The 27,308-nt window shown below is 38.2% G+C and overlaps 1 protein-coding gene across 1 annotated transcript in view; it reads left to right on the forward strand.

Moving 5' to 3' along the window:
- LOC126474973 (spaetzle-processing enzyme-like) overlaps positions 1-27,308 on the forward strand; it is a 105,535-nt gene that overhangs the window by 62,332 nt on the left and 15,895 nt on the right. Inside the window, exons 3-4 of the mRNA XM_050102533.1 lie at positions 692-787; positions 5,749-5,930. Of these exons, the coding sequence (XP_049958490.1) occupies positions 692-787; positions 5,749-5,930 (278 nt within the window). The remainder of the gene's footprint in view (positions 1-691; positions 788-5,748; positions 5,931-27,308) is intronic.

A 27,308-nucleotide genomic window follows, 5' to 3' on the forward strand; every position in this document is an offset into this window, starting at 1 on the left:
TTGGTTACATTAAACCTCCGTTGAAAACTTCGTCTTGTTGCAACAACACTGTGTTCTAGGCGGTGGTTTTCCAACACCAGAAAAATCCTCTGTTCTAAGGAATAAACCATGTTGTCTACAGCACACTTGCACGTTGTGAACAGCACATGCTTACAGCAGAAAGACGACGTACAGAATGGCGCACTCACAGACTGTGTTGTCTTCTATATCTTTCACATCACTTACAGCGCCATCTGTTGTTGAAAATTGTAACTACTGTAATTTCGAAAGTTTGTCCGCCTGAAAATGTACTGTTGTCCCAAGCATATTGCAACAAACGCTGTATTTCTATCGCTGCTCGTTTAGTTTTTATTGCTGTTTCAAATATACCGGTCATTTTTGAAACACCCTGTAGTTTTGATGTTTCGTTTCTTCTACGTACGTTTCGTTGTACTGCAGATGACTCATTATAGTCGAAACAGTTTAATTGTAACATATCTGCTGAAAGCGAAAAAAATACTCGCATTTCTAAACAAAAGAATGTGTTTAGAATAGATCACGTGTTCTAGTTTGACAGTGTCAGATTTCATCGAGACAGGAAGGAGTGAATATCTGTTATGATAATTTGTGCGCGAAGATTTTCCGTGGAGTCAGCGGTCTGCTGGTGAGCGGAGTGTGACTTGGAGCGGTGTTTCCCCACAGGGACTCGCAGGAAGGCGGTGTTCCGGTGCGGGGCGGCGCTCATCAGCAGCTACTACGTCGTGTCTGCGGCGCACTGCGTCGCCAACCTGCCGGGCGGGCTCGAGGTGTGAGTAGACTCAGCCGGCGCTCTTCAGGCTGTCTGTACCCGTAGACGGGGGGACGGAGGTAACGTACAGTGCATACTTCCCATTTCAGACCGCACAACCGTCTGTCGGGTGCGGTAGTTTTCGCTACGAGATCGGCCACAGTACACCAACCTGATAGCATCATTTACTCATGTGATCATTTATTAAATTTCATTTACAAAAAAGACTATAAATGGGGAATGTCTTCACTGATTTCTCTCATTGTCACTTTAGACGTCGCTCTGACACATTTTGCAATAGTAATTTGTCAATCTTTTCTTTACATTGCAGGTATTATTACAACTTTTCCTTTTGATCCCAATTCATTTTTCTCCGTTTCTGCTCTCGTCTTCTGCTTCTTCTTGTCACGTTGGCCTGTAACGGCGTAGCCTAAGTGGAGGATCTCTGTGGATTCCTGAGGTACCAAATAGCTATTTGCAACCTGTTGGCTGTATAATTCCTATGTTTGAAAAGAAGATCAGTCATCTGTCAGTGTGGTGCAGCGTGCTGTGGTTTACATAGATTCTTTTTGCATTAGTTACAGTAGTTACTAATGAATGTATTCCGTGTAATATTAATCCATTTAGTAGGAGGCAGACGGTCCGTGCACTGCTTCGCTACTGACTGGAAATGCGCGACTCGGACTGTATAGAACTGCCAGAAATCCTATACGCTCGGACAAAATATTACAGTATATGAGAAACTGGAAGGGTCCTGTGGAAGTTGCACATTTCGGCAGTACATACCAGTACATACAAGTACATACCTCGCAAACAAAACAAATGTGGAATTAAGATATGTCTCTTGTGGATTTCCAAGTATTTCAGCTGTATGATTTGGAAACATATGTTGGGTTGCAACAAGAAGGATAATAGCTCCATCGAACCAAAGGAGGTGGAACCATTGCATGAGAGAGCTCTTTCAGGAATTATTTTCTTCCTATACAATTCTCATTGTAGCCACAATCAGTTACACGTGTATTGATTCCACTCATATTAATCTTTGCGAAAAATACCTACAATCATTGGCCAATGGCACACATTTCTTGCAACATTATAGGCCTACAAAGTGGTCAACTTCTAAGTAGTGTCGACTGCACTTTCGATGCAATTATAGAATTTTGCAATGAATGGCTTCTGTTCGCTCTAGTGTCAGCATCTATTTAATTACCCTCATGTAGACTTGATGCCAGGATCACAAACTTCCACTTTTTAGCAGCATAAAAAACTAGAGTGCAGTCTTCCTTGAAGCCAAAAAGGGAACAATGGACAGCCATTCCTCCACTGGTGGCAAACTCCAGAGGAATCTCACGCTTGCGTTTCTTCATCGTCTCAACAAAAGGTAGATTTTTTCCTTCCTAATTCTTCTACCAAGCCAAAACTAGTAACCAGTCGGCTGCTGTCACATTTCGACCTGACTGATACATAACTTCACAGAGTCGCATCTAAAGGTCTATTGCTCACGTGCTATTATCCTTATTGTTGCAACCCAACATATATTTACAAATAATACAGCTGAAATATTTGGAAATCCACCAGAGACGTATCTTTATCCCACATTCTTTTTGTTTTCGATGTATGTATTAGCGAAATCTGCAGCTTCCACAGGACCGTTCCAGTTTCTCATATACTGTAATATTTTGTCCGAGCGTATAGGATTTCTGGCAGTTCTATACAGTCCGAGTCGCGCATTTCCAGTCAGTAGTGAAGCAGTGTACGGACCGTCTGCCTCCTACTAAATGGATTAATATTATACGGAATACATACATTAGTAACTACTACAACAAATGCAAAAAGTCTTACGAACAGAATCTATGTAAACCACAGCACGCTGCACTACATTGACACACGGCTGATTTTCTTTTCAAACATAGGAATTATACAGCCAACCGGTTGCAAATAGCTATTTGGTACACTGACCCAGATTTCGATACTTGCTAAGAGAGTCTTCATCAGAATGAAATTTTGAGAAACCGTAAAATTACATTTCAAGAAAGCAGTGATCAGAATTCAGAGCGGCTATGCACAAATCAAAAGTAAAACACAACACTTTCCAGCGTTGTCACGTACGCCAATCTAGGAACAACGTCAGACTCAAATCTGGCATATGTGACAAGGCTGGAACGTGTAATTTTGACTTGAGCATAGCTGCTCTAAATTCTGACCACTGCTTTCTTTCAATGTAGTTTTACAGTTTCTCAAAATCTGGTGAAGACACCCATAGCATGTGTCTAAACCTAGATCAATGTACCAAAGTTATTTGGAGCTGGTTGGCTGTGTACTTGGTAGGTGTGAAAATTATATAAGGTCGCTGAGGAACAACCATGTTTAAAACTGTAATTATTTTCGTCATTCTGAAAGGAATTTGTAACGTTCTCCCTGGAGAGCCCAATTCCCCCCACCACAAGCACTTTTCGCTCTTCAGTTTAGGCCTACGGACACATTATATACATTGCTAAGCCAAAACAATATGACCGCTGACCAGTGCGAATCTGTTTGCCACGTAGTGATACTGTGGTCATCTGACGTGGTACAAATGGAGCGGAGATGGATGGGGAATGCTTCTACCGACGACAAGAACCTCAACTGGGGAAAACCACAGACGTATTCGAGTTTGACAAAGGGCAAATTGTTATGCTCAGAGCGTGGGTACGATCGCCTTGGGAAAGGGAAGCTGGTCGGTCTTTCGCGAGCTGTTGTTGTGATCATCTATGGAAAGTGGTTGTAGGACGGTGAAACGACAAGTTATCTGACGTCCAGCCCTCATCACAGAATATGGAGGTCGGAAGCTTGTCTGCTCTGTAAAGCGAGATAGGCGGCGGTCTACGGCACATCTGACGAGAGAGTGCAATGCTTACACAGGCAAAAATGTTAAAAAACACACTGTTCGAAAACAAATACGTGAACACCGACAGAACTGGTAGGCTCATCAGTGCCGACCGACAGCCGCGTCATCCTCTGCTAATGACGCCACTGGATGCAGTGTGTAAGGACGTGGGGTCAGCACATCGGTCTCCTGGCCGTTGTCGGGTTTAGTGACCCGGAACCGTTATTGAGCGATGAAGTAGCTCCTCATTTGCTATGACATAATGCTCACCGTTACAATCTTCCCACCACGAGAAAGTTCCTATTAATAACGAGAATCGAAGCCGGATGCTCTGTATGGTAGTCAACCGCGATCACCGCTCAGCTACAGAGGCAGACAGAACACATTGTTCAGCTCTCATTATTTAACATGGGGCTTCACAGCAGAGGATCCCTCCGTGTTTCTTCGTTGACGCGACAGCATCGTCAGTTACGACTGCAGCGGACACTGGATCATCGGGATAGAACCGTGAGTCAATGGAACTGCGTCGCGTGATATGGAGGAATCAAGTACTGTGTTATGCCAACGATCGTGTCCGGAAGAACCATCACCCAGGTGAACAGCCGGTGGCCGCATTGACACACATATATAGGCTTCCATGAGCCGATTAGTATAATCGAAGGCACCATTATAGCTGTGGACTATGTGAATTTTATTGCCCATCCCCAGCATATCTTCACGTTTGATGTCTTCCCCGAAGGCGATTGAATCTTCCATGAGAATAAATGACCGTCTCACAAGACCAGAAACGTGCTGCAGTGGTTTGAGGAGCATGATAGTGAACTCAGGTTGATGACTTAGCCACCGATTTCGCCAGAAGTGGAATCCGATGAACACTTAATGGATGCTGTCGGTCGCAAGTTCAGCGCGCAAAACCATCAGCCCGTAATTTACGGGAACAGTGTTACCATAACAAAGACATACTGGTGCCACAAGACTCCAGAAACCTACCACGGACTTGTCGAATATACTGAGTGATCAAAAAGTCAGCATAAATTTGAAAACTTAATAAACCACGGAATAATGTAGATAGAGAGGTAAAAATTGACACACATGCTTCGAATGACATTGGGTTTTATTAGAACAAAAAAAACCATATTGCTAGACTCGTGAAAGATCTCTTGCGCGCGCCGTTTGGTGATGATCGTGTGCTCAGCCGCCACTTTCGTCATGCTTGGCCTCCCAGGTCCTCATACCTCAGTCCGTGCAATTATTGGCTTTGGGGTTACCTGAAGTCGCAAGTGTATCGTGATCGACCGACAGGGACCGACATCTCTAGGGATGCTGAAAGACAACATCCGACGCCATTGCCTCACCATAACTCCGGACATGCTCTACAGTGCTGTTCACAACATTATTCCACGACTACAGCTATTGTTGAGGAATGATGGTGGACATATTGAGCATTTCCTGTAAAGAACATCATCTTTGCTTTGTCTTACTCTGTTACGCTAATTATTGCAATTCTGATCAGATGAAGCGCCATCTGTCGGACATCGTTTGAACGTTTGTATTTGTTTGGTTCTAATAAACCCCGTGTCATTCCAAGCATGTGTGTCAATTTGTACCTCTCTATCTACATTATTCTGTGATTTATTTAGTTTTCAAATTTATACTGACTTTTTGATCACCCGGTATGTCACCCAGAATCGAAGCTGAATAGCGCTCCACAGATGGATCAACGGGGAGTGAAGCAGGTGGTCATAATGTTTTGGATCATCAGTGTAGATATGTCTCCTGTGTGATCCGCAGTCATGGTGCAGATAGTTGCTAATGGTGATCTCGCTGCGCGCTCTACCTTGTCTGCTTGTGCGCCCGGCTGGTGTGTTTTTCTGCTACAGGCCGTCACTAATGTCCTGGACGTTAATCTCTAATCTTCCTTCCTTTGTTGCTTGTGCTGCAGGCGCTGCAGTCTGGAACCGCGAGACCGCTACGGTCGCAGGTTCGAATCCTGCCTCGGGCATGGATGTGTGTGATGTCCTTAGGTTAGTTAGGTTTAACTAGTTCTAAGTTCTGGGGGACTAATGACCTCAGCAGTTGAGTCCCATAGTGCTCAGAGTCATTTTTTGTGCTGCAGGGGCCTGATCCGGCTGGGGGAACACAACACACGCACCGACCCCGACTGCGAGGACGGCGTGTGCGCTGAACCCGTGCAGGACTTCCGGCCGTCCGAGGTGCTGATGCACGCCGACTACGACCAGTCACCCTTCAAGCACGACATCTCCCTCATACGCCTGGACAGGGCCGTCAGGTTCCACGGTGAGTGGCCAGGCCAGGCGCACGGCCTCCCCTTTCCTACATTTCGGTCACGCGTCACTAGCTCTCGCCTTGGACGTTTCTTATTCCCAGAGTCCTGTTTCCTCATTTCTGAGAATTACTTCCCCGCCCAGTCCCCTGTAATGGCCGGCGCTCGACTTCACTGGGCTGACGCCGCCTGTCTTCGAGATAGCAAGAACGCGACAACGAACTCAGGTTCAGCTGCTATGGCCTCGGTTGTTGACTATGCTAGTGTTCACTGAGTGTAGTGGATTCATGATGAAATGAATTAACTCTGTCACTGGCCACAACTGGGCATTGAAATTAATTGAATGGCGACAAGTGAAAATTTGTGCCTGACCGAGATTCGAAGCCGATTTTTCCCACTTTACGCAAGCGGTCGTCCATCCGAGCACGCTTTCCTATCGATCTAGATTCTCATATTGTCGCGCACTACTTGTGTAGTCTCCCTGTCCGCCATAATCATTGCTCGCACCATCACGCTGGATTCACACCAGAGTTCAGAGAGCGCATCCTCACTGAAATGTGTTAGTGGCTATCAAACCACATATATATAAAATACACTGGCGCCCAAAATTGAAGCAATAAATCGTTATTTTCACGTCCTTTGTCTAATTAACGACGTCTGTACGATCGTATTCTGCACAGAAGATGGCATCCCGGACAACCAACGATGACGTCGGACAGCCGGTGGAGTATGGCACAGAGAAGACTCCTATCTCTACGGCTGAGAGCCATAGGAAGAATCGAAGCAGGCCAGTCGCAAACTAATGTGGCCCGATGGCTACTTGTGAATCGTTCTATTGTCTCTCGGATATAACGACACTTTATAGACACCAAAACTGTATCCCAAAGGACAGGGCCAACCGCATGTGACATCGGAAACATGGGACCGTTATTCGGATGTAAGGACGCGATAGTGCAGCCTTAGTACTGCACAGCAACTGGCATCTGACATCGCAGCGTCCATTGGATGTGCTGTACCGAGGCAATGGGAGTACGGCTACCGCCGAGTGGTCTTTATTGCCAAAGAAATGCTTTATGTGTAACTGATGCGTCTTCACAGAAGGGAACGTCTAGACTGGAGTCGTTAACATGGCACCTAGATGATCGAACAGTAGGTTAATGATCTTTCCACAGATGAGTCCCAGTTTGGTCTGGAGAGAGATTGTTGACGGACTCACATTTGGCGGGAATGTGGGATACGATTTCGTGACCCAGACCTTGTGGAAAGAGATCGATATCGAGAAGAATGACTAATGGTGTGGGCAGGGATTACGTTGACAACACGAACATCTCTTCATGAAATAGTACAGATGAATTGGCAATGTTGTGCTGAAGGTGCACATTTAGTACTGACTAACGATAAAGCTCGACCTCATAGAGCAGCTCTCCCGACTGAGTGGAATAAACTCCAAGGAACTACTGAGGTAGGCATACCAAAACATAGAAGTTTTAAATAAAATCAGGTTTATTAAAATAAGTGGATGGTGTCCTTACTCATTGAAGCAGGGGGAAACGAAGACCAAAAGTGGAAGTTACGGAGTGGAGTACATCTCTTTGTTGGTCCTTTTGAAAACTGGGAGGACAATAGATGGGAAAAACTACACGAATAATTAATTAAATCACAAATCTTACGAAATTACACAGTATGGAAAACATGTTCCTATGGTGGTGCAACCATATTTTACAGTAAAGGCACCAATTTCAAATGACCTGCACCTTTGTTAATCGTCAGAATAATTATTACCCATATTATCACTTAATAAAACATAGAACTACACACATGGGTTTGACAAAAATATAGAAAAACCGTGAGAAATGCATGCTTGTACATTGATGCTGCTGCTAGTCAAGCCTGCAGGTAGCGCTGTTGTATTTGGCCACGAACGATTCCTGATCAAAGCCCTCAAAATGTTGTAGGTGTTTGTCACGTCCAGAAGAGTGTTCTCTGTACTTATGAGTGCATTATCTAGGACCTAAGTAAATTCTAACATGGGCCAGTAGTTAGTGCTCGTATCATAGGTGTTTCGGTTGCCAGAGTAGCCAATGCGTTTGGTGTTTCAAGAGGCACAGTATCGAAGATTTACACCGCGTACGGGGAAAACAAAAGAATTTCATCCGCTAAGTCACAACGCGAACGGAAGTGTGTTTAGAGTGATCGCGACAGACGGTCATTGAAGACGACTGTGACGGAAAATAAGAGGATGACAGGTGCGAACGTCGCAGCAGAACTGAATGTCGCACTCGCGAACCATGTCAGAACCAAAACAACACGAAGGGACCTCCATTAGCTGGCAAGTGCAGGGCGAGCTGCAATTCCAAAACCACGCTTTATCCATAGAAATGCCCATAACAGGAAAAGGTGACGCTGCAGCTATAAAACCTGGACTATGAAGCCATGGAAGAGAGTCATTTAGTCAGATGAGTCTACTTGCACACTGTATCCAACTTCTGAGCGAGTTTAGGACCCAAGACCGAAATATGGAGTTGGTTCGGTGATGTTGTGGGCAGCCATATCGTGGTATTCCATGAGTCCCGTGGTTGCTATGTGAGATCGCATTACTGTCAAGGATTATGTGACCACTTTGGCTGATCAGTGTCATCCCTTGGTACAATGTTTTTTCCCCAGTGCTCATTCTTAGTTCTGTCACGTCAGGGTCACTGCTCATACAGCTCACATTGTTCAGGACTGGTTTTGTGAGTGCGAGGATAAACTGTCACATCGCCCTGGTCAGCACAGTCCAGATCTCAACATTATTGAGCTTTTGTGATTTATATGGGAGAGAACGGTGCGTGATCGCTATCTGCCTCCATCGTTGTTGCCTGAACTTGCAATTATTTTGCAGGTAGAATGGTATAAGATTGCTTTAAAAACAATTCAGGATCTATATTTATCCAATTAGAAATGGCTGGATACTGTTTGGAATGCCAATTGTTTTCTTTCACCGTATTGGGGATCTCAATGTGAAGTTTTTGGTTTTTTCATATTTTCCGCCAGAACTGGGGAGACCTCAGTCAGGGCACTGAGAAAAAAGCTGTGTGTAGTTATTAATTTTTAATTGTTTGCTGGGACTATTTATTTGCACAAACATCTGGACTTAGTGGCAAAAATCAGCAGGTTCTGGCTTAGTTTTTCAAAAGAACACTCGTGAGCGAGTTTCATTCACTCACTCGTTTTCTTTAAGAAATTTACCCAGAACCTGCTGATGTTTGCTACTGTCCTTTAAATTTCAGGGCTGACTCACTTATTTTCATTAAAAAAACTTGAATATAAGAAAATAATGAAAAACAGTTTTCATATGTTCTATTTCTTACGCTTAAATATTTTTCATTCTTTCTACTTGAGCAGCCCTAAGATTGATATGAATTGTTGACTTTTTATGTTTGTAAAAAGAAGAAATTTTAAAAAGTGAGTTCCAAATCATGACATTCTTTATCATTATTCTTAAGTTTCTTCATTCCTTTGTGTCTCAATGTAACATCATTCTCTTCAAATAATTAAATATTACTAATGATTTTTAAATATCTATTAGGAAAATAATTTTAAATTCATTATCCAGTTCCAAACATAATTTTTCTCCATATCCGGTAGGTAAATATTGACAACCGATAATACTAACCTATTACTTGTTACTCACTAATCTTTCTAAACAAATTAGTATTAGTAATGTTGTTGAGCTTTCTTAAAAATATTTCCATTTGTACAGAAAAATTTTAATTTGATTTTTTTACAATGTGTAATAACCATATGGTAATGTATCTATTTTTCTTTCCAAAAAATCTCTTTTGTCATCATGAGGGCTGAATGCTTTTATGTTTGCCTCAGCTGTATAGGTTTTATATTTTTCACTTTGAATCACCTTCATTGTTCTGCCTTGTTCCCTATTGCTGAATAAACAATCTTTATAGTCTTCTAAACTTGTTCTATTTTTAACAACACATTTCTCAACACCTTTAGAGATTCTCTCTATTTTATGACCATATTTATAAGCACATATTTTTGATCTCAAACCACAGAATTGTTCCCTTACTTTTCTATTATATTTGTCTTTCATTTTTCCTATATTTTCTTGTTTATTTGTGGAATACAGTAAATATTATCTGCTGAATAATCACTCATACAAAAACAATCAATCATTGCTTTAATGACTTCATAGAAAACTTCAGTTTGTATATTATACATATAACTGTCCTTATCTTAATAACACAACTTGACATTTTCTCCATGTTCTCGTTTCACTATTTTATAATAAAAATCATACATCAGTTCCTTTGATAAATCAAGTCTACTCAAACAACATAGATTAAACATGATTAAATGTCATTACATGTGATTTTGGTTTTATTTGCATTAATAGCAAAAAGATTTTCATTGAATACAGTTCTTCCCTTAATGTATAGTTTTGTTACAAGTTTATCACATTCTTCTCCATCTGACATTAATTTTATATTCACTCTGCTTTTGATTTTTTTCTATTGTCTTACCAAATAATGAATTAGTCATTAGCTTGTACAAAACTTTTTCAAAATAATTTTTACCTTTAGTTCTCATTTCATTATTGAAATCTATATATTTTTAACCATTCTGATTGATTAAATTTTAAAACTTTATGTATTTTTGTTAATTTCATTCCTAAGGACAGCTACTGTTAAAGATTTCTATAGTGAATAATACAATTATTTTTGTTTTCCAGAGTAGTTAACAATTTGCTTTCTTTAGTTTAGGTACAATTGTATTTTCTGGAGCAAGTGGTAAATCTTTATGTACATCACATAATACTTTTGGATATTCTAGGTCTACTTCAAATATGTATCCATATGCAGGTTTAACTGAAATTTCACTTACTTTTGTACAAGCAAAAGAACCAGTATTATCCCATTCAAATCCATCATATGGTACATATTGTCTCATCATGTAACAAAATAAATTGCCTGTGTATAAATATGCCAAAAAATTCGAAATCTTTTTAACATCATAATCTTTGTATATTTATTATTTAATTTTGCATGTCTTTTACAACATTGAGATATTCCTCCTCTTATTCCTTTTTCAACCATTAAAATCATACCATAATCATGTAATAAATCAAGTTGTTCTTTAGTCATTTTTATCATTGCACCCCACAATAAACCAGGTGCAGTAAAACACCAAGATGGATCTAAATCATAAGCATTTATGCAACTTTTTCTAAAATTTTTAGACACATCAGCCAATAACAATACATCAATTTTAAGTTTCAGATTATGATATGTGCTAGTATTTTTGATATTAAATTTTTCCAAAACTATTTTTGCATGTTTATAATCTTCATCATTTATATCATAGTCATTCAGTTTATTGTTAAGTTCTTTCTTTGCTTGTAATTGTGTCTGTTTAAATTTCTTCAAAAAATCCACGTAATGATATTGCTAAACATCTTTTCCGAACACTAAATTGAATAATTCTTCTGGGTAAAATTTTCTACAGTTTTCCATTTGACCTCTCTTCAAATTTGATGAAAGTTCATTGAGTGAAGAAGCCATAAATTTAAATGCATCGATAAATCTCATCTTGAAACTTTCTGTCTTCTTACTGAAACTGTGGTATCTATCTTCATTATTTCCTCTTGGCAGAGGTTTGAGTCCTTCCTCTGGCATGGGTGTGTGTGTGTGTGTGTTGTTCTTAGCATAAGTTAGTTTAAGTAGTGTGTAAGACTAGGGACCAATGACCTCAGTAGTTTCGTCCCTTAGAATTTCACACACATTTGAACATTTGAACATCTTAATTATTAGGTATTAACTCTATCTCTTTTTTATTATAACCAAGTTCTTTTGCCAATGGATGTGAATCATATCCAGAGAGATTTTTTTTTTGCTTTTGGGTCAGGGGTCTTCTGACTGGTTTGATGTGGCCCACTACGAATTTCTCTCCTGTGCCAACTTCTTGATCCAGAGTAGCACTTGCAACCTATGTCCTCAATTATTTGCTGAATGTATTCCAAGCTCTATCTTCCTCTACAGTTTTTATCCTCTACAACTCCCTCTAGTACCATTGAAGTTATTCCCTCATGTGTTAACCAATGTCCTATCGTCCTGTCCCTTCTCCCTCTCAGTGTTTTCTGCATATTCCCTCTGATTCTGTACAGAAACACGTCATTCCTTACCTACATTTACAACATTCATCTGTAGCACCACATCTCAAATTCTTCGATTCTCTTGTGTTTCAGTTTTCCCACAGTCCATGTTTCACTACCATACAATGCTGTACTCGAGACGTACATTATCAGAAATTTCTTCCGTAAATTAAGCCCTATGTTTGAGAGTAGTAGACTTCTCTTTGCCAGAAATGCCCTTTTTGCCATTGCTGGTCTGCTTTTGGTAGACATTCCCGATTAGCCAAGGATGCTTAAGCGCTTCTTCCTGGACTCAGGTAGGCACGCCAACCCTGTGGATCGAATCCGCCTGATGGATTAACGACGAGGGCTGGCTAGGTTGGATGTGTTTTTAGGCAGTTTTCCACATCTCACTTGGTGAATTCTGGGCTGATCCCCATATCCCGCCTCAGTTACACGACTTGCAGACATTTTAAAACTACTGCACTGTTTCATGGCTTACACTAGATGCAGACAGTTGAGGTACACTAATTCCGTCCCAAGGGGTACAGGATGGCGACAGGAAGGGCATCCAGCCACACTCCAACACTAGCATCGCCAAATCCATAGTAACAAGGCCGACTCCGCTTTGAAGTGGGACAAAGGCCCACGAAAATGAAGAATTAGTCTGCTTTTGATGCCCTGCTTGCTCCATCCATCATTCGTTATTTTACTGCCTAGATAGCACAATTCCTCAACACCATTTACTTCATGACCATTAGCCCTGGTGATAAGTTTCTCACAGTTCTCATTTCTGCTACTTCTCATTATTTTCGTCTTTCTTGGAATTACTCTCAATTCATATTGTGTAGTCATTAGGTTGTTCATTCCATTCAGCAGATCATGTATTTCTTCTTCACTTTCACTCAGGATAGCAATTTCACCAGTGAATTGTATCATTGACATCCTTTCACCTTGAATTTTAATTCCAATCCTGAACCTTTCTTTTATTTCCACCATTGCTTTTTCGACATACAGATTAAACAGTAGAGGTGAAAGACTACATCCCTGTCTTATCCCCATTTTAATTTGAGCATTTCGTTCTTGGTCATCCACTCTTATTATTCCTTCTTGGCTGATGTACCTATTGTATATTACATGTTCTTGGTCATCCACTCTTATTATTCCTTCTTGGCTGATGTACCTATTGTATATTACATGTCTCTGCCCTTAGCTTACCCCTATTTTTCTCATAATTTCGAACATCCTGCACCATTTTACATTGTCGAACGCTTTTTCCAGGTCGACAATTCCTATGAATGTCTCTTGATTTTTCTTTAGTCTTGCTTCCATTATTAACTGCAATGTCAGGATTGCCTGTCTCATACCTTACCTTTGTCTTTTCTAAAGCCAAACTGATCATCATCTGGCACATCCACAATTTTTTTCGCCATTCTTCTGTATATTATTCTTTCAGCAACTTGAATGGTTGAGCTGTTAAGCTGATTGTGTGATAATTCTTGCACTTGTCAGCTCTTGTGGTCTTAGGAATTGTGTGCATGATATTTTTCGAAAGTCAAATGGATGTCACCAGACTCACACCTTCTACACACTAACGTGAATAGTGGTTTTGTTGCCACATCTGCCAACGATTTTAAAAAATCTGGTGGAATGTTACCTATTCCTTCTCCCTTATTTGATCTTAAGTCCTCCAAAGCTCTCTTAAATTCTGATTTTAATATTGGATCCCTGTCTCTTCTAAATCGATTCCTGTTTCTTCTTCTATCATATCAGACAAATCTTCTCCCTCATAGAGGCTTTCAATGTGCTCTTTTCACCTATCTGCTCTTCCTCTGCATTTAACAGTGGAATTACTGTTGCACTCTGAATGTTACCACCCTTGCTTTTAATGTATCAATGGTTTTTTTGACTTTCCTGTAGGCTGAGTCAGTCCTTCCAACAATCATTTGTTTTTCGATTTCTTCACATTTTTCATGGAGCCATTTCGTTTTAGATTCTCTGCACTTCCTATTTATTTCATTACTCAGCGACTTGGGTTTCTGCATTCCTGAGTTTCCTGGAACATTTTTGTTCTTCCTCCTTTCATCTATCAACTGAAGTATTTCTTCTGTTACCCATGGTTTCTTCACAGTTACCTTCTTTGTACATATGTTTTTCTTTCCAACTTCTGTGATGGCCCTTTTCAGAGATGTCCATTCCTCTTCAACTGTACTATCCACTGAGCTATTCCTTATTGCTGTATCTACGGTCTTAGAGAACTTGAAGCATATATTGTCATTCCTTAGTACTGATGTACCCCACTTCTTTGCATATTGATACTTCCTGGTTAATGTCTTAAACTTCAGCCTACTCTTCATCACTACTATATTGTGATCTGAGTCCATATCTGCTCCTGGCTATATCTTGCAATCCAGTGTCTGATTTCGAAATCTCTGTGTGACCATGACCTAATCTGACTGAAATCTTCTCATATCACTTTGCCTTTTCCAAGTGTGTCTCCTCATCTTGTGATGCTTGAACAGAGTATTTGCTATTACTAGCTGAAATTTATTGCAGAACTCAGTCTCTCTCTTCTCTCATTCCTTGTCCCAAGTCCATATTCTTCTGTAACCATTTCTTCCATTCCTTCCCCTACAACTGCATTCCAGTCTCCTATGACTATTAGATTTTCATCTCCCTTTACATACTGTATTATCATTTCAATATCCTCATATACTTTCTCTATATCTTCATCTTCAGCTTGCAACATTGGTATGTATACTTGAACTATCGTTTTCGGTAGGTTTGCTGTTCATCCTGATAAGAACAACTCTATCACTGAACCGTTGACAGTAACACAGCCTGTGCCCTGCCTTCCTATTCATAACGAATCCAACTCCTGTTATTCCATTTTCTACTGCTGTTGATATTACCCTATTCTCATGTGACAAGAAATCCTTATCTTCTTTCCATTTCACTTCAATAACCCCCACTATATCTAGACTGAACCTTCCCATTTCCCTATTCAGATTTTCTAGTTTTCCTACCAAGTTAAAGCTTCTGACATTCAATGGCCCGACTCGGAGAAGCTTAATATTTTTCCAATGGAGATATCATGTCACTTTTTCAATTACAGGTCACATGTCTTGTGGATACTTGTTACATGCCTTTAATGTAGTGGTTTCCATTGCCTTCTGCAACCTCACGCCATTCATTATTACTGATTATTCTGCCTTTAGGGCAGTTTCTCACTCCTAGGACAAGAGCGTGCCCTGAACCTCTATCTGTTCCTCTGCCCTCTTTGGCAAGGCAATTGAAAGAATGAGGGTCACTTCTTGTGCCAGAAGTCTTCAGCAGCCAATGCTGATTATTAATCAAAGCTTAAGCAGTGGCGGTTTAGGAACCGAGGACTGAGAAAGTTTTGCTTACTAATCAGAGATATTATTCTAGACCGCAAGTGAAATTCCTTGGGAGGTTACGTAAACAAATTGTTACAAACCTTGCTTGTGTCAATTTTAAATGATAATTATTTCATAACAGATTAATAAATGTTCCAGTTAAATGATCATGATGGCGAACCTTTTTATTTTTCTGTTATAAAAGCATTTACACAGTGTAAAATTCTTTTATCCTGCATATCATGATTAGTCTTCAGGCGTTAGTGATTTCATTTGTTAAATTTCAGAAAAAATTCTTCTAATATCTTCTACTTCTTGTTTTATACATTCAATAAATTTTTTATGATGTTTTGATCCTCTGTATCTAACTAGATCTTTATAATGTCCAGTAATGTATTTGATGTAATAACAGAATACACTTGGTTCATGCTTTTGATATTTCATTGTGAACGAATTTTCTAGATTTGTTTGACAGTTAACAGTTTTCAAAATCAGCATGAATAACAAATGGCCCTTTTCATGTGTGTTGATGATTTTTAAAATGTACATATGAACCTTTCTCTGGCATTTCTCCTTTTGATGGTTTCTTAACTAAACAGTTTGATTATTTAATTTTTCTTTACTTCTGAATGGAGTGAACAGAAAATACAAATAAATTTTACTGTTCCATGTTTATTAGTTTGACTCAAAACGAATGAAGATAAATTTTTTATGTAATAATAGTTTGAATTACTTCCGTTATTGACATTAGGAGATTTATATGTTTCTCCTTCTCACAATTCATAACTTTTAATGGATACACTTGATAATTTTCGTCAGACAAATAGACATTGACAGATATATCAATTTTAGTCTCAATTTTTCGTATATTATCAACCACTACAGGAAATGGAAAATTTTCAAGCTTCTGATCAAGATAAACATCATATTTCTATATTTTGTACCTCATACTGCATTTTTATCTACATGACATAATGCAGATTTTATTGAGCATAGTAATATTTTTGATTTTTTCATTAATACATGCTATTTTATTTTAATTTTATCTCGTAGCTCAGTGTAACAAGATCCTCTCAGTGAAACGCATCAGTTACATCCTAGCTGTAAACCAATAATTCTATTTAATATCCATCCTGATACAGCAGCCTGAAAATCACCCATTCTTGTAAAAATATCTTGCTTACCATAGTTAAATATTTTAGTTAACTATCTTTCAAGTGTGATTCTATAATTTACTGTCTGGGAATATATTCCATAATATTTTAAAGTGCCTACCTTTTCTACTCACAAAAAAGTTTAAAATTTGCTTTCAATCCATGAGGTATTCTTAGACTACCTTTTACAATTTTCATAACTTTCGGCATATCTGCAGTTAAGAAATGCTTAAGTTTAGTTGAGTTTATATTCTTTACAAAATTTGTAGTTTGTTATGTGCTGGCAAATGCTTCATCAATAGGACCATCATTAACTATTTTTCTGTTTTTTCTTTTCTTTTTCAAAGACATTGGTAGGAAATGTAAATATTTTTTCAATGATTTATCTTCTTTAGTTTCAACAATCTCATCATCAAAACGAGGCAACCATTTCCAAAGAGTTCCATGTTGCATCAGCTGAAGCAGACTTAAGTCTGTGACCTGATGTCTCTCAATAAATGTGATCAAATCAGATTTCTTTAATTTGCTATCACCTCTTAATTTATTTTTTCCACAATAATCACTGTTGATTTTGCTATTTTAGTTTTCTATTTATTGAAAACAAAATTTATTTCGTTTATAAAAAACTAAGATTTAAAAATTCGACCAGAAAGATTTTTTTAATAGGTATTTGAAAGTTAAGTATTTTTTATATTTATTATTATGGTTATCTTTATGTGATGGTTTTCAGTAAAAATAACTTAAATCTTTAATTTCTTGACAAACTACGTTTCATTGTAGATGTATCAATTTCATGTTTTTCATTGTTATTCTTTGATGATAATATTTACGAATTTTCTTCACTAGGAACTAGCTGTAAATGACTTTTATAATAATATGGAGAAATATTTTTTCTGCAAACACAAGGAATTCGTTTTCTGTTGTACACTTTTACATGATATTAATTTACACATTGTCTGCGCACCATTCTATAACCACATTTGTGTATTTTTTTGAAGCAATATTATCAGTTGACTTCTCGGTGTTACAGTATTTATGCAGTTTGATTTAAGAGCTTCCATTTCTATAAAAAATTATTGGATTTTTAAAAAATTTCTAATTTTTGTACTGTATCTTTCAATATCTTTCTTGTCTTAGGAACTAATTCTGCTGATTTATTACAATCAATACCAAATAAAGATAAATCAGTTGTACTGCCATTAACTAATTCTTTAGTGAATTCATTATATTCATAAAAAGTATTATCCTCCAAAAAACACAATAGTTCATTATCATATCTTAGTGCAGAATTTAATCCTGTAAGTAAACTTGGAAATTGTCTACTTATAATTCCTCTTCATGTATTTTTAAGATGACAAGTCATCTAACTCTACATATGAAGTTTCTTGCACGATTGACAAGTCATCTGACTCTACATATGAAGTTTCTGCACGATTTTAAAAATAATACATAATCCTATACTAGTTATTGACTTTGGATATTCTGAGTTTAATTCTAAATTTATCATAAATATCATATTATCAACAAATAAAATAACATCACTAGTTAGTCTTTGATAAAATCCATCTATGTTTTGTAAATCTTGTGGTAAGGATGTTAATTACTTATTAACTGTGTATTCAGATCACTACATACCCACACCCACTTCTTGCAAAAAGTAAATAAAATTTCATTTACAATTAATAATTGACCAATTTATTAATTTCACATAGTGCTTCAACTGATTCATTTATATTGTCCAGTAGTACAATTTTATATTTTATGTTTTGGTATAGTCAGTTGTGTTTTTTTACAATACATATTTCAAATACCATTGATGTCTTTTTCAAAAATTCTAAATTCTAAATGTGCACATTGTAGTATAGATTCACTACTGATTCATAAACATCTGAATGATCTAAACCTAATAATTGACTAATTTTAGTAACTTGAGATAAATCTGTCTTATGTTTCAGTGTATTATTGTCAATTTCTAAGTACCACAACTCATCGTCACCCACATGTATTTCTACTGGATTGTTATTCATATTTGGAAAAAATGCAGAATCTAACACATTTACTTTCCCATCTAGATCCTTTGGACAACGATGAGCATATATTTCATTTTTATATAATCGCCTTTTATTTAAAATTAAAATATCTGCCTTATTGTTATCAAGAAGAAATCTGATATCAATATATTCTTCCCTTAAATGAAATACTTTTTCTATTATTTCTAATACAGTTTAGTTGCTCCTTTCTGGAGCTACATTTTATGCTTTTTATTCCATTAATATATGCTAGTTCTATAATGACCAAATGAATCTCTTAAACAGCACCTGAGTCATAAACTCGAAAGTTTCCTCACTTAACTCACCGGTTGTTTCAAGATTGTATTTGTACTGAAATAACATTAAAGCCTCTGTGAATATATCATCACTCATTTGAGTAAGTTTTGTATCATCATGAATGTTTAAGTAACCAAAATGAAACAAAAATTTTACAGCTTTATTCCCTTCAGCAGACACTGATATTATAAGCAACAAAAGTAGAAATACCTTCATTTTATTACACTTAAAAGATTATAAAATTAATCTAAAACCAAGCATCGACATTGTTTATTACCAAATCTTCGTTGGCATCTGGTTTAAATATAATTTTTATTAATAAATATAAAAATTTAACAAAAAGGTTTGATAATAAATGGTTTCAGTCACTGATCTCATTAACAAGAAGGATACTTATAACAATAAGCGACCATTGATGATTATTGATGAAAATAATGTTCCTTTGTGTAAGGAAAATTAATAATTTTTTGTTATTGTTAAATGTATAGATAATCATTCGATCTCATACCAAAGATTAATGTGAAAAATATTTAATACTGACAGACAAAAGAAGATTTATGCTCTTTGCTTATTAGTTTTAGTAATAGTGACCTTTTGTTGTTCTCATGTCCTGGTGATAAGACATGCTGTGTAATGACTAGTAAAATTGTGCTCAATAATGAAAGCAACTGCTGAAACAAAGTGACTTTCTTATTTTTTATGCTATGGATCCCAGCACCTGTAACTCTGGAAGATTATTATTATTTTAATTTAGTGTGGAGAATCTATATGGAGGCAATGATCCTCATGAAAGCTCAACTCAACAATAGATGTATATGAATGTGTTCATCTCTTTCCCTTCATGGCCACCAGTATTTGTTTCAATATTTATGTCATATTTGCCATGACATTCAGATCCTGCGATCTTTCTTTTCAGTTAAATATGAAGTCCAATTATATTCTTTTGTAGATTAATAAATGCATTTTTCCACAATTCTTTCTGTGTAGGCCACAGGGGATGATAGTAGTTAGAATTTATGTGCCTCTATCCTGATCACATGTTCATATACATTTCAGTGTTGTAATGTAAAAATATAAAAACAGTTACATGTACCAACATCCTGCCAATGTAATCATATTCTTAATGACTCAATAGTAGCAATTGAAAACGCTTTTCTGCAAATGCCTCACAAGAATGTTCTTAATAGTACATTATCATTTATGTTAGCCTGACACAGATCAGTAATTAATAAACTAGCTCTGTTCTCAGGGTAGTTACATAATTGACAATGATTAATTGTCCTTTCCTTCTTTACCCAACACCACAGATATACTTCCAGTATCATGAGAAGTCGTCTGCTTATTGCACCAGAGAATATTTTACAAGTCTCTTCGATGTCAACTACTGCAATATGTAACTTAATATCGTGGTTTTGTCTCGATTTCCAAATATAAAATAACAAGAGTAGCATCTACAAATGAAATCCTATAATGGAACTGGAATCCTGTGACCACACCTTTTCTGTCTGGCATGTTGTCTCGTTATATAAAGAAAAGCTGTAAGTAAAAATTGTTAAATTATTATCAGCAGCTGCCAGGCTCGTATGATCTGAAAGAAAGGTAATTGACCTAACCGATGGCACAACTCGTAGATGAGCTAAAAGAAAAATGTTAAAGACTTTCTAAGATAGCACCTAACAATAAAAATTCTTTGTTAAGGCTCATATCTACTTAGGACAATCGAGGTATCAAATTACAAATTGATTGACTGCATACACAAATTCCTTTGACAAAATAACCATTATATTTTTTTGGTTTTAAGTACAACTTACATTATTAGCTGGTACAGCAAGATAAGCTTTACACAAGAACATCCTCTTAGGTCCGAAGATAAGTGAATGATAAAGGAAAGATAGTTCATGCATAGAAGTGCAAGAGTCCATGAAATAACATATCCATTGTAGTTCTATCTCTTCTCCTTGGCATAACTTGTCGGTTCTTTATAAAATTTATCATAATATTTACTTTACATTTTTTTTAAACACAAGACCACCCAGGAGAAACAGTACAGTGTGTACCAACATAACTATACTTATGACCCATTTACTTTATTGTCTTAATTTTTACTTTGAACCACTAACTCTCGAATGTACGTGCCCTCTTATTTTGTGTAGTCAATGGGTGTATTCCTTAATAACATTAGTTTTAATATTCAGTGGCTTAGTTTCCACAATTGACCATTGCCTGTATCGCAATTGCACTACACGCGAAATATCTATTACGCAACATTCATAATACATTTCATAATGAAAAATTTCGTTATATGTTAATGAATTTGTATTATATTGTTTAATTTTAAACTCAAAATTGAAGTATCAAAAAATGTAAATGATGGATTACTTATGACGTGGTACCATCAATTCAAAAACATGGAGATTACAAAATGAAATATCAGATAACATACCTAGAAAATTTAAATAAAATTAAAGATGATCACATAGACCATTTATTTGAAGCAGTTCATATTGCTTTAAGTATGATAATACAAGAAAGAAACATAGATATAATCACTTTATTGGCATATATTGTTCCTCAAACATTTAATGAATATGTAAGACTGACATTTATTCTTTTAAAATATAATTAAATATAAATGTAATATATTTATTATGTCATTATGTTTCTTTTTTCAATTCGCCATTGTGTATAGTACAACTTAAATTAAATTTTAAGCAGTCTTTTAACACAAAACAATTTTAATAGACATATTCAACATAAATAATTGTATATGCCACTTTAGGATGGTTAACAGAGGATTCTCTACGACATTGCTTACTTTATTAATTTGAAAATATAATATAGCTTGTTGTGTTGCATAGCAGTTTTGAAAAACGTTCCCATTTCGAGAACTACGTCATATATTTGCAATGGCTAGTAAGTGGTCTGGGAAATTTGTGTCAGTTTCACCAAATTATTACAAAGTGTGAAAAAATGTTTGATGCTATTTTCCTGAACAGATCCTTGCCAGTCAGATATAACTGTTTCTTAGGTTTCCATATTTGCTGATATTACAGAATGAAACTTCGAGCGTTAGAATGACCTGTCTGTCGCCAGACATCGCTAACTTACTCCTAATCTCTTGTGGAATGCGATTGCCTCTCTAATTTACGTATTTTACGTCTCTATTTTATGTTATATCAACACTAATAACATATCGCAACACGCAGAACTCCTTGGAAAATAATACATAAAATCTTTCAGGCCTGTGATTCTGATTTCAGTCAGTAAATTAATATGTGACCAGTGGCTCCTTTTTTTAACCATTCTCGTCAGATCCATTTGCTCTTTTTCGTTGTTTGCTGTTGCTTGCAAACTATAGCATCGACATCTTAACCTTGTAAAATCACTTTGTCAATTGACAATTTTTGTCGATGTTATTGACAGTGCGAGGTCGCTTCAGTATATTGAATGTTTGGCAAACTAGCATTGTCAATAAACACTGAAAGCGCGCAGCCCCACTATCTGTGGCATTTTTCTACCTGCCTGGGCGCCCAAGAGCCCTACCTTTGACTGGCCATTCAGCAGCATCAGTCTGCACCTCCACTTGAAGTTTCCAGAGTCTAGGCTCATGGTTGTCGATCACAACTAGTGTAACCTTACAAGCCTTCAGTCTTCGTTAAAGCTTTTTAGTTCCATCCACTTTAGCAACGATTATCTTCTGTTCCTACAGTTTCTCAGGTGCTGCTTCCTGTATATGTCGTACCTGGTGCTGAACAGCAATGGTACAGTATTGGTCGGGCAAGTGTTTTGTGAGCTAGACTTGTATCTGTCTTAGTGTAAATGTAAGTCTTGTTTCACATGTAATAAGCGCCTCACGGTCATACCCTGCACGCTGAGACCAGCTGTAGCTTCTCTGCTAGTTAACTGAATGTTGTTGTTGTGGTCTTCAGTCCTGAGACTGGTTTGCTGCAGCTCTCAGTTAACTGAATACGTCATATAATTTTCAAGAGATATGGGAGTGTTTATTTAAAATTATTTTAAACATAGCTCTCGACTTGGTCATGGCACTCGAGAGGGCTTCAAGTTAGCCTAAACAGTGGATAACGCCAGTCCATTTTACTGGACTGGCGCCCAGCAGTGAACAAGACAAGACCTGTCACATTCGTCAGAGAGCACATGGACACCAACAGTATTGGCATACTACCAGGTGATCGTTATCCTTCAGTTATTTTGCGATCTGCAGCTTGTAGGAAAGAAAGTTTACATGGAAAAGGGAAATTACGTGAACTCTCTGTGATGCGATAAAACTGAGATAATTGTTTATAAATGGTATTTGTCACACTTAGCGACACAAAATGACAAACAGCTTCGATAATCACACTTCCCGGCCATTGTGTCAGTTTATTTTCGAGTTTCTTCAAGCTTCATAATCCGATCTTTTACCGTATCTGTCGATGGCTATGAAGGAAAAACTCGTAACTTCCTTTGTACAATATCCAAATTAAGTCTTTTTTGCGACAAGGATTGTGGCCTGGTGTTTGCTGTTGGTAGAGACTGGTGCATAGATTCATGATTCGATTTCCAGTGAAGATCTTTGATTTTCCTAGAGTGTGCAGCAGTCCTCATACATCGCCATTTCAACAATTTATCTTTTCTTCCATAAAAATAATGGCAGAGGATTTAATAACTTCACATGCCACCAGCATAATAACGCTTTTGTCCTGCATGATTCTGAGAAGCCTGAAGACTCATCTAAATGGACCACAAGTTCACTGAACATTTTGTTTTTAAATGGTATGATTATTTCCTGTCATGATACGAGTTTTTGCAGAAATAACTACATTCATAAATGAATTGTTAATATTGTTTCTTTTAGCTAATCTAGGATTTTTTTCTGATTATCATTTCGTCCATATTGACACACCGCTGCTAACCTCGGCGATATCAGAAGGTGATACAAAATTTGAGTGAAATACATACATGTCCTTCTCATACATTGTTTAGAAACAAGTGCTACATTGTACATGCTCAGGTAGTGTACCTAATTGGTGGCGCTTTTGAGTATTTGGGTGTTTCAATATTTCTTAGCTTTAAACATTTCTTTTACAGTTTCTCACGTATTGTGCTTAATTATATATTTATGCATTCAAAGTCAGGTAATTTTGATATAAATTTAATTTCAAATTAATTTTGTTATTTTGACTTTGCCAACATTTCCATGTGAAGATAATGATGTTAATCAAATTTTTATTCTCTTGTTATAATGACAATTATTAGTCTTAACAGCTTTGAAAATATACAAAAATAATAGTGGTAATATTTCTTTATATCAAATGAACAAGACAACAAGTTCATAAAAACGTGAAAAACTGACGATGGTGAGCGCATCATCTATAGTAATAGTAAATGTCTAAAACTGTCTTGTCTGTCTGCTTGTCTTTGTACTTGCTAATTTCCAAAAGTACTAGACGAATTTTCAGGTGTATTCACAGGTAACTTGAGCGTAGTTTGGGGCTTTGTTCATCAATGTCAGATTATGGAAAATAGATATTGTGATTTAATGTTTTCGTATATGTATGTTTGTCTCTCTAATATGTTTCTTGGAGTTTACATAGGTAACATGAACACAACTTGGGGCACCGTAGAGGCTTCGTTTCATCAAAAGCAGACCACGGAAAGAAAAGCTATCTTAACTGAAAGTTTTATCACCACTAACATTATGCAGATGTGAAAGTAGCTCTCTTACAGTTTCACGATTAACCCTATGAACTGATTTCGATGAAATTTGGTATGGACATGGCCTAAATGCTGAGGAAGAACGTAGGCTCCTTTAGAAAGTATGTAGTACAAGACACTTAATGATGTGAAGAACATTACGCGAATTAGCGGAAAATATTTAACCTCTGTTAAAGCTATTTACTATTTGACTTTAGATCTTTATCGTAATTGTGAAAATGCGTTTAGTGGTTGATATGTGCAACTGATACGATTCAGAGTAATGAATACAATGCCTAAGCAGTCATCAGTGTGTTTAATTCATAGTTCCACACTATTTGTTGTATAATGTAGGCGTTGTATGATACTATATAGCTCTTTCAGTAGCACGGTGCGAACTTGTATGCTCCTGCGCATGTTCGTCTGTTTGCACTGCTCGGCACTGACGCAGCACACGCTGACGTATCACATGATCGCAGTGCTTGGCAAGGGGGAGAGCGGGGGACAGACACGTGAGGCCTGTTGAAGTCATTGCTTCTTGAGTCACCATATACTCATCATAGCAAAACTACTGATATACGAGGGCAGCGACAGGTAGCAGTTAGTATTTTAATAATACAAATTCTCAAAGACGAGTCATTAAACAAATGCAAAAAGAAATAGGTTATTGGAATATTCAAATTGTATCAGCATAACTTTGGCTGTGTGTCTAAATAAATGAAAGTAACAAAAGAGTGTTATAACGCTCTGAAATAACAGACATACGACTACAGTGGACAAAAAATGGCTCTGAGCACTATGGGACTTAACATCTGAGGTAATCAGTTCCATAGAACTTAGAACTACTTAAACCTTACTAACCTAAGGACATCACACACTTCTATGCCCGAAGCAGGATTCGAACCTGCGACCTTAGCGGTCGCGCGGTTCCACACTGAAGCGCCTAGAACCGCTCGGCCACACCGGCCGGCTACAGTGGACATGATAAATTTTTGTCAACCATTAGTAACATTCATAAACTAAATTTTTACGTCCAAATCAAGACGGCAAGATGCCCAGTTCCATTACAATGGATGAAGTGTGGAGAGACGCCCAAACGACTCACGGCACCAAGAGGCACAACATTCCAAAGCAATGTCAAATCGAAACATTTGCATCAGAATTCGCGCTACAGGATTCAGCTTATTTTTTCTCTGAAACATTTGTATGACGAAAGCACAGTGGTGTCCCATACATCGTGACTAAATTGTAATACACTCCTGGAAATTGAAATAAGAACACCGTGAATTCATTGTCCCAGGAAGGGGAAACTTTATTGACACATTCCTGGGGTCAGATACATCACATGATCACACTGACAGAACCACAGGCACATAGACACAGGCAACAGAGCATGCACAATGTCGGCACTAGTACAGTGTATATCCACCTTTCGCAGCAATGCAGGCTGCTATTCTCCCATGGAGACGATCGTAGAGATGCTGGATTTAGTCCTGTGGAACGGCTTGCCATGCCATTTCCACCTGGCGCCTCAGTTGGACCAGCGTTCGTGCTGGACGTGCAGACCGCGTGAGACGACGCTTCATCCAGTCCCAAACATGCTCAATGGGGGACAGATCCAGAGATCTTGCTGGCCAGGGTAGTTGACTTACACCTTCTAGAGCACGTTGGGTGGCACGGGATACATGCGGACGTGCATTGTCCTGTTGGAACAGCAAGTTCCCTTGCCGGTCTAGGAATGGTAGAACGATGGGTTCGATGACGGTTTGGATGTACCGTGCACTATTCAGTGTCCCCTCGACGATCACCAGTGGTGTACGGCCAGTGTAGGAGATCGCTCCCCACACCATGATGCCGGGTGTTGGCCCTGTGTGCCTCGGTCGTATGCAGTCCTGATTGTGGCGCTCACCTGCACGGCGCCAAACACGCATACGACCATCATTGGCACCAAGGCAGAAGTGACTCTCATCGCTGAAGACGACACGTCTCCATTCGTCCCTCCATTCACGCTTGTCGCGACACCACTGGAGGCGGGCTGCACGATGTTGGGGCGTGAGCGGAAGACGGCCTAACGGCGTGCGGGACCGTAGCCCAGCTTCATGGAGACGGTTGCGAATGGTCCTCGCCGATACCCCAGGAGCACACCTTCCGCCGACCACTGGCGACAACATCGATGTACTGTGGAGACCTCACGCCCCACGTGTTGAGCAATTCGGCGGTACGTCCACCCGGCCTCCCGCATGCCCACTATACGCCCTCGCTCAAAGTCCTTCAACTGCACATACGGTTCACGTCCACGCTGTCGCGGCATGCTACCAGTGTTAAAGACTGCGATGGAGCTCCGTATGCCACGGCAAACTGGCTGACACTGACGGCGGCGGTGCACAAATGCTGCGCAGCTAGCGCCATTCGACGGCCAACACCGCGGTTCCTGGTGTGTCCGCTGTGCCGTGCGTGTGATCATTGCTTGTACAGCCCTCTCGCAGTGTCCGGAGCAAGTATGGTGGGTCTGACACACCGGTGTCAATGTGTTCTTTTTTCCATTTCCAGGAGTGTATATTGTGTAGCCCGCAGACTTGGTTTCGCAATGCTACATGCTTTAAATAAGCGCCATAAAGCAATAAAAAAGACTTCTTCTGTCGTATTTTTATACTGTATCGCTCCGGAGCTAACTTACATGCAATCCACCAACATCCCGAACGCCGTGGTGACT

This window comes from Schistocerca serialis, chromosome 1 (genome assembly GCF_023864345.2).
Source record: "Schistocerca serialis cubense isolate TAMUIC-IGC-003099 chromosome 1, iqSchSeri2.2, whole genome shotgun sequence".
Lineage (NCBI taxonomy): Eukaryota > Metazoa > Arthropoda > Insecta > Orthoptera > Acrididae > Schistocerca > Schistocerca serialis.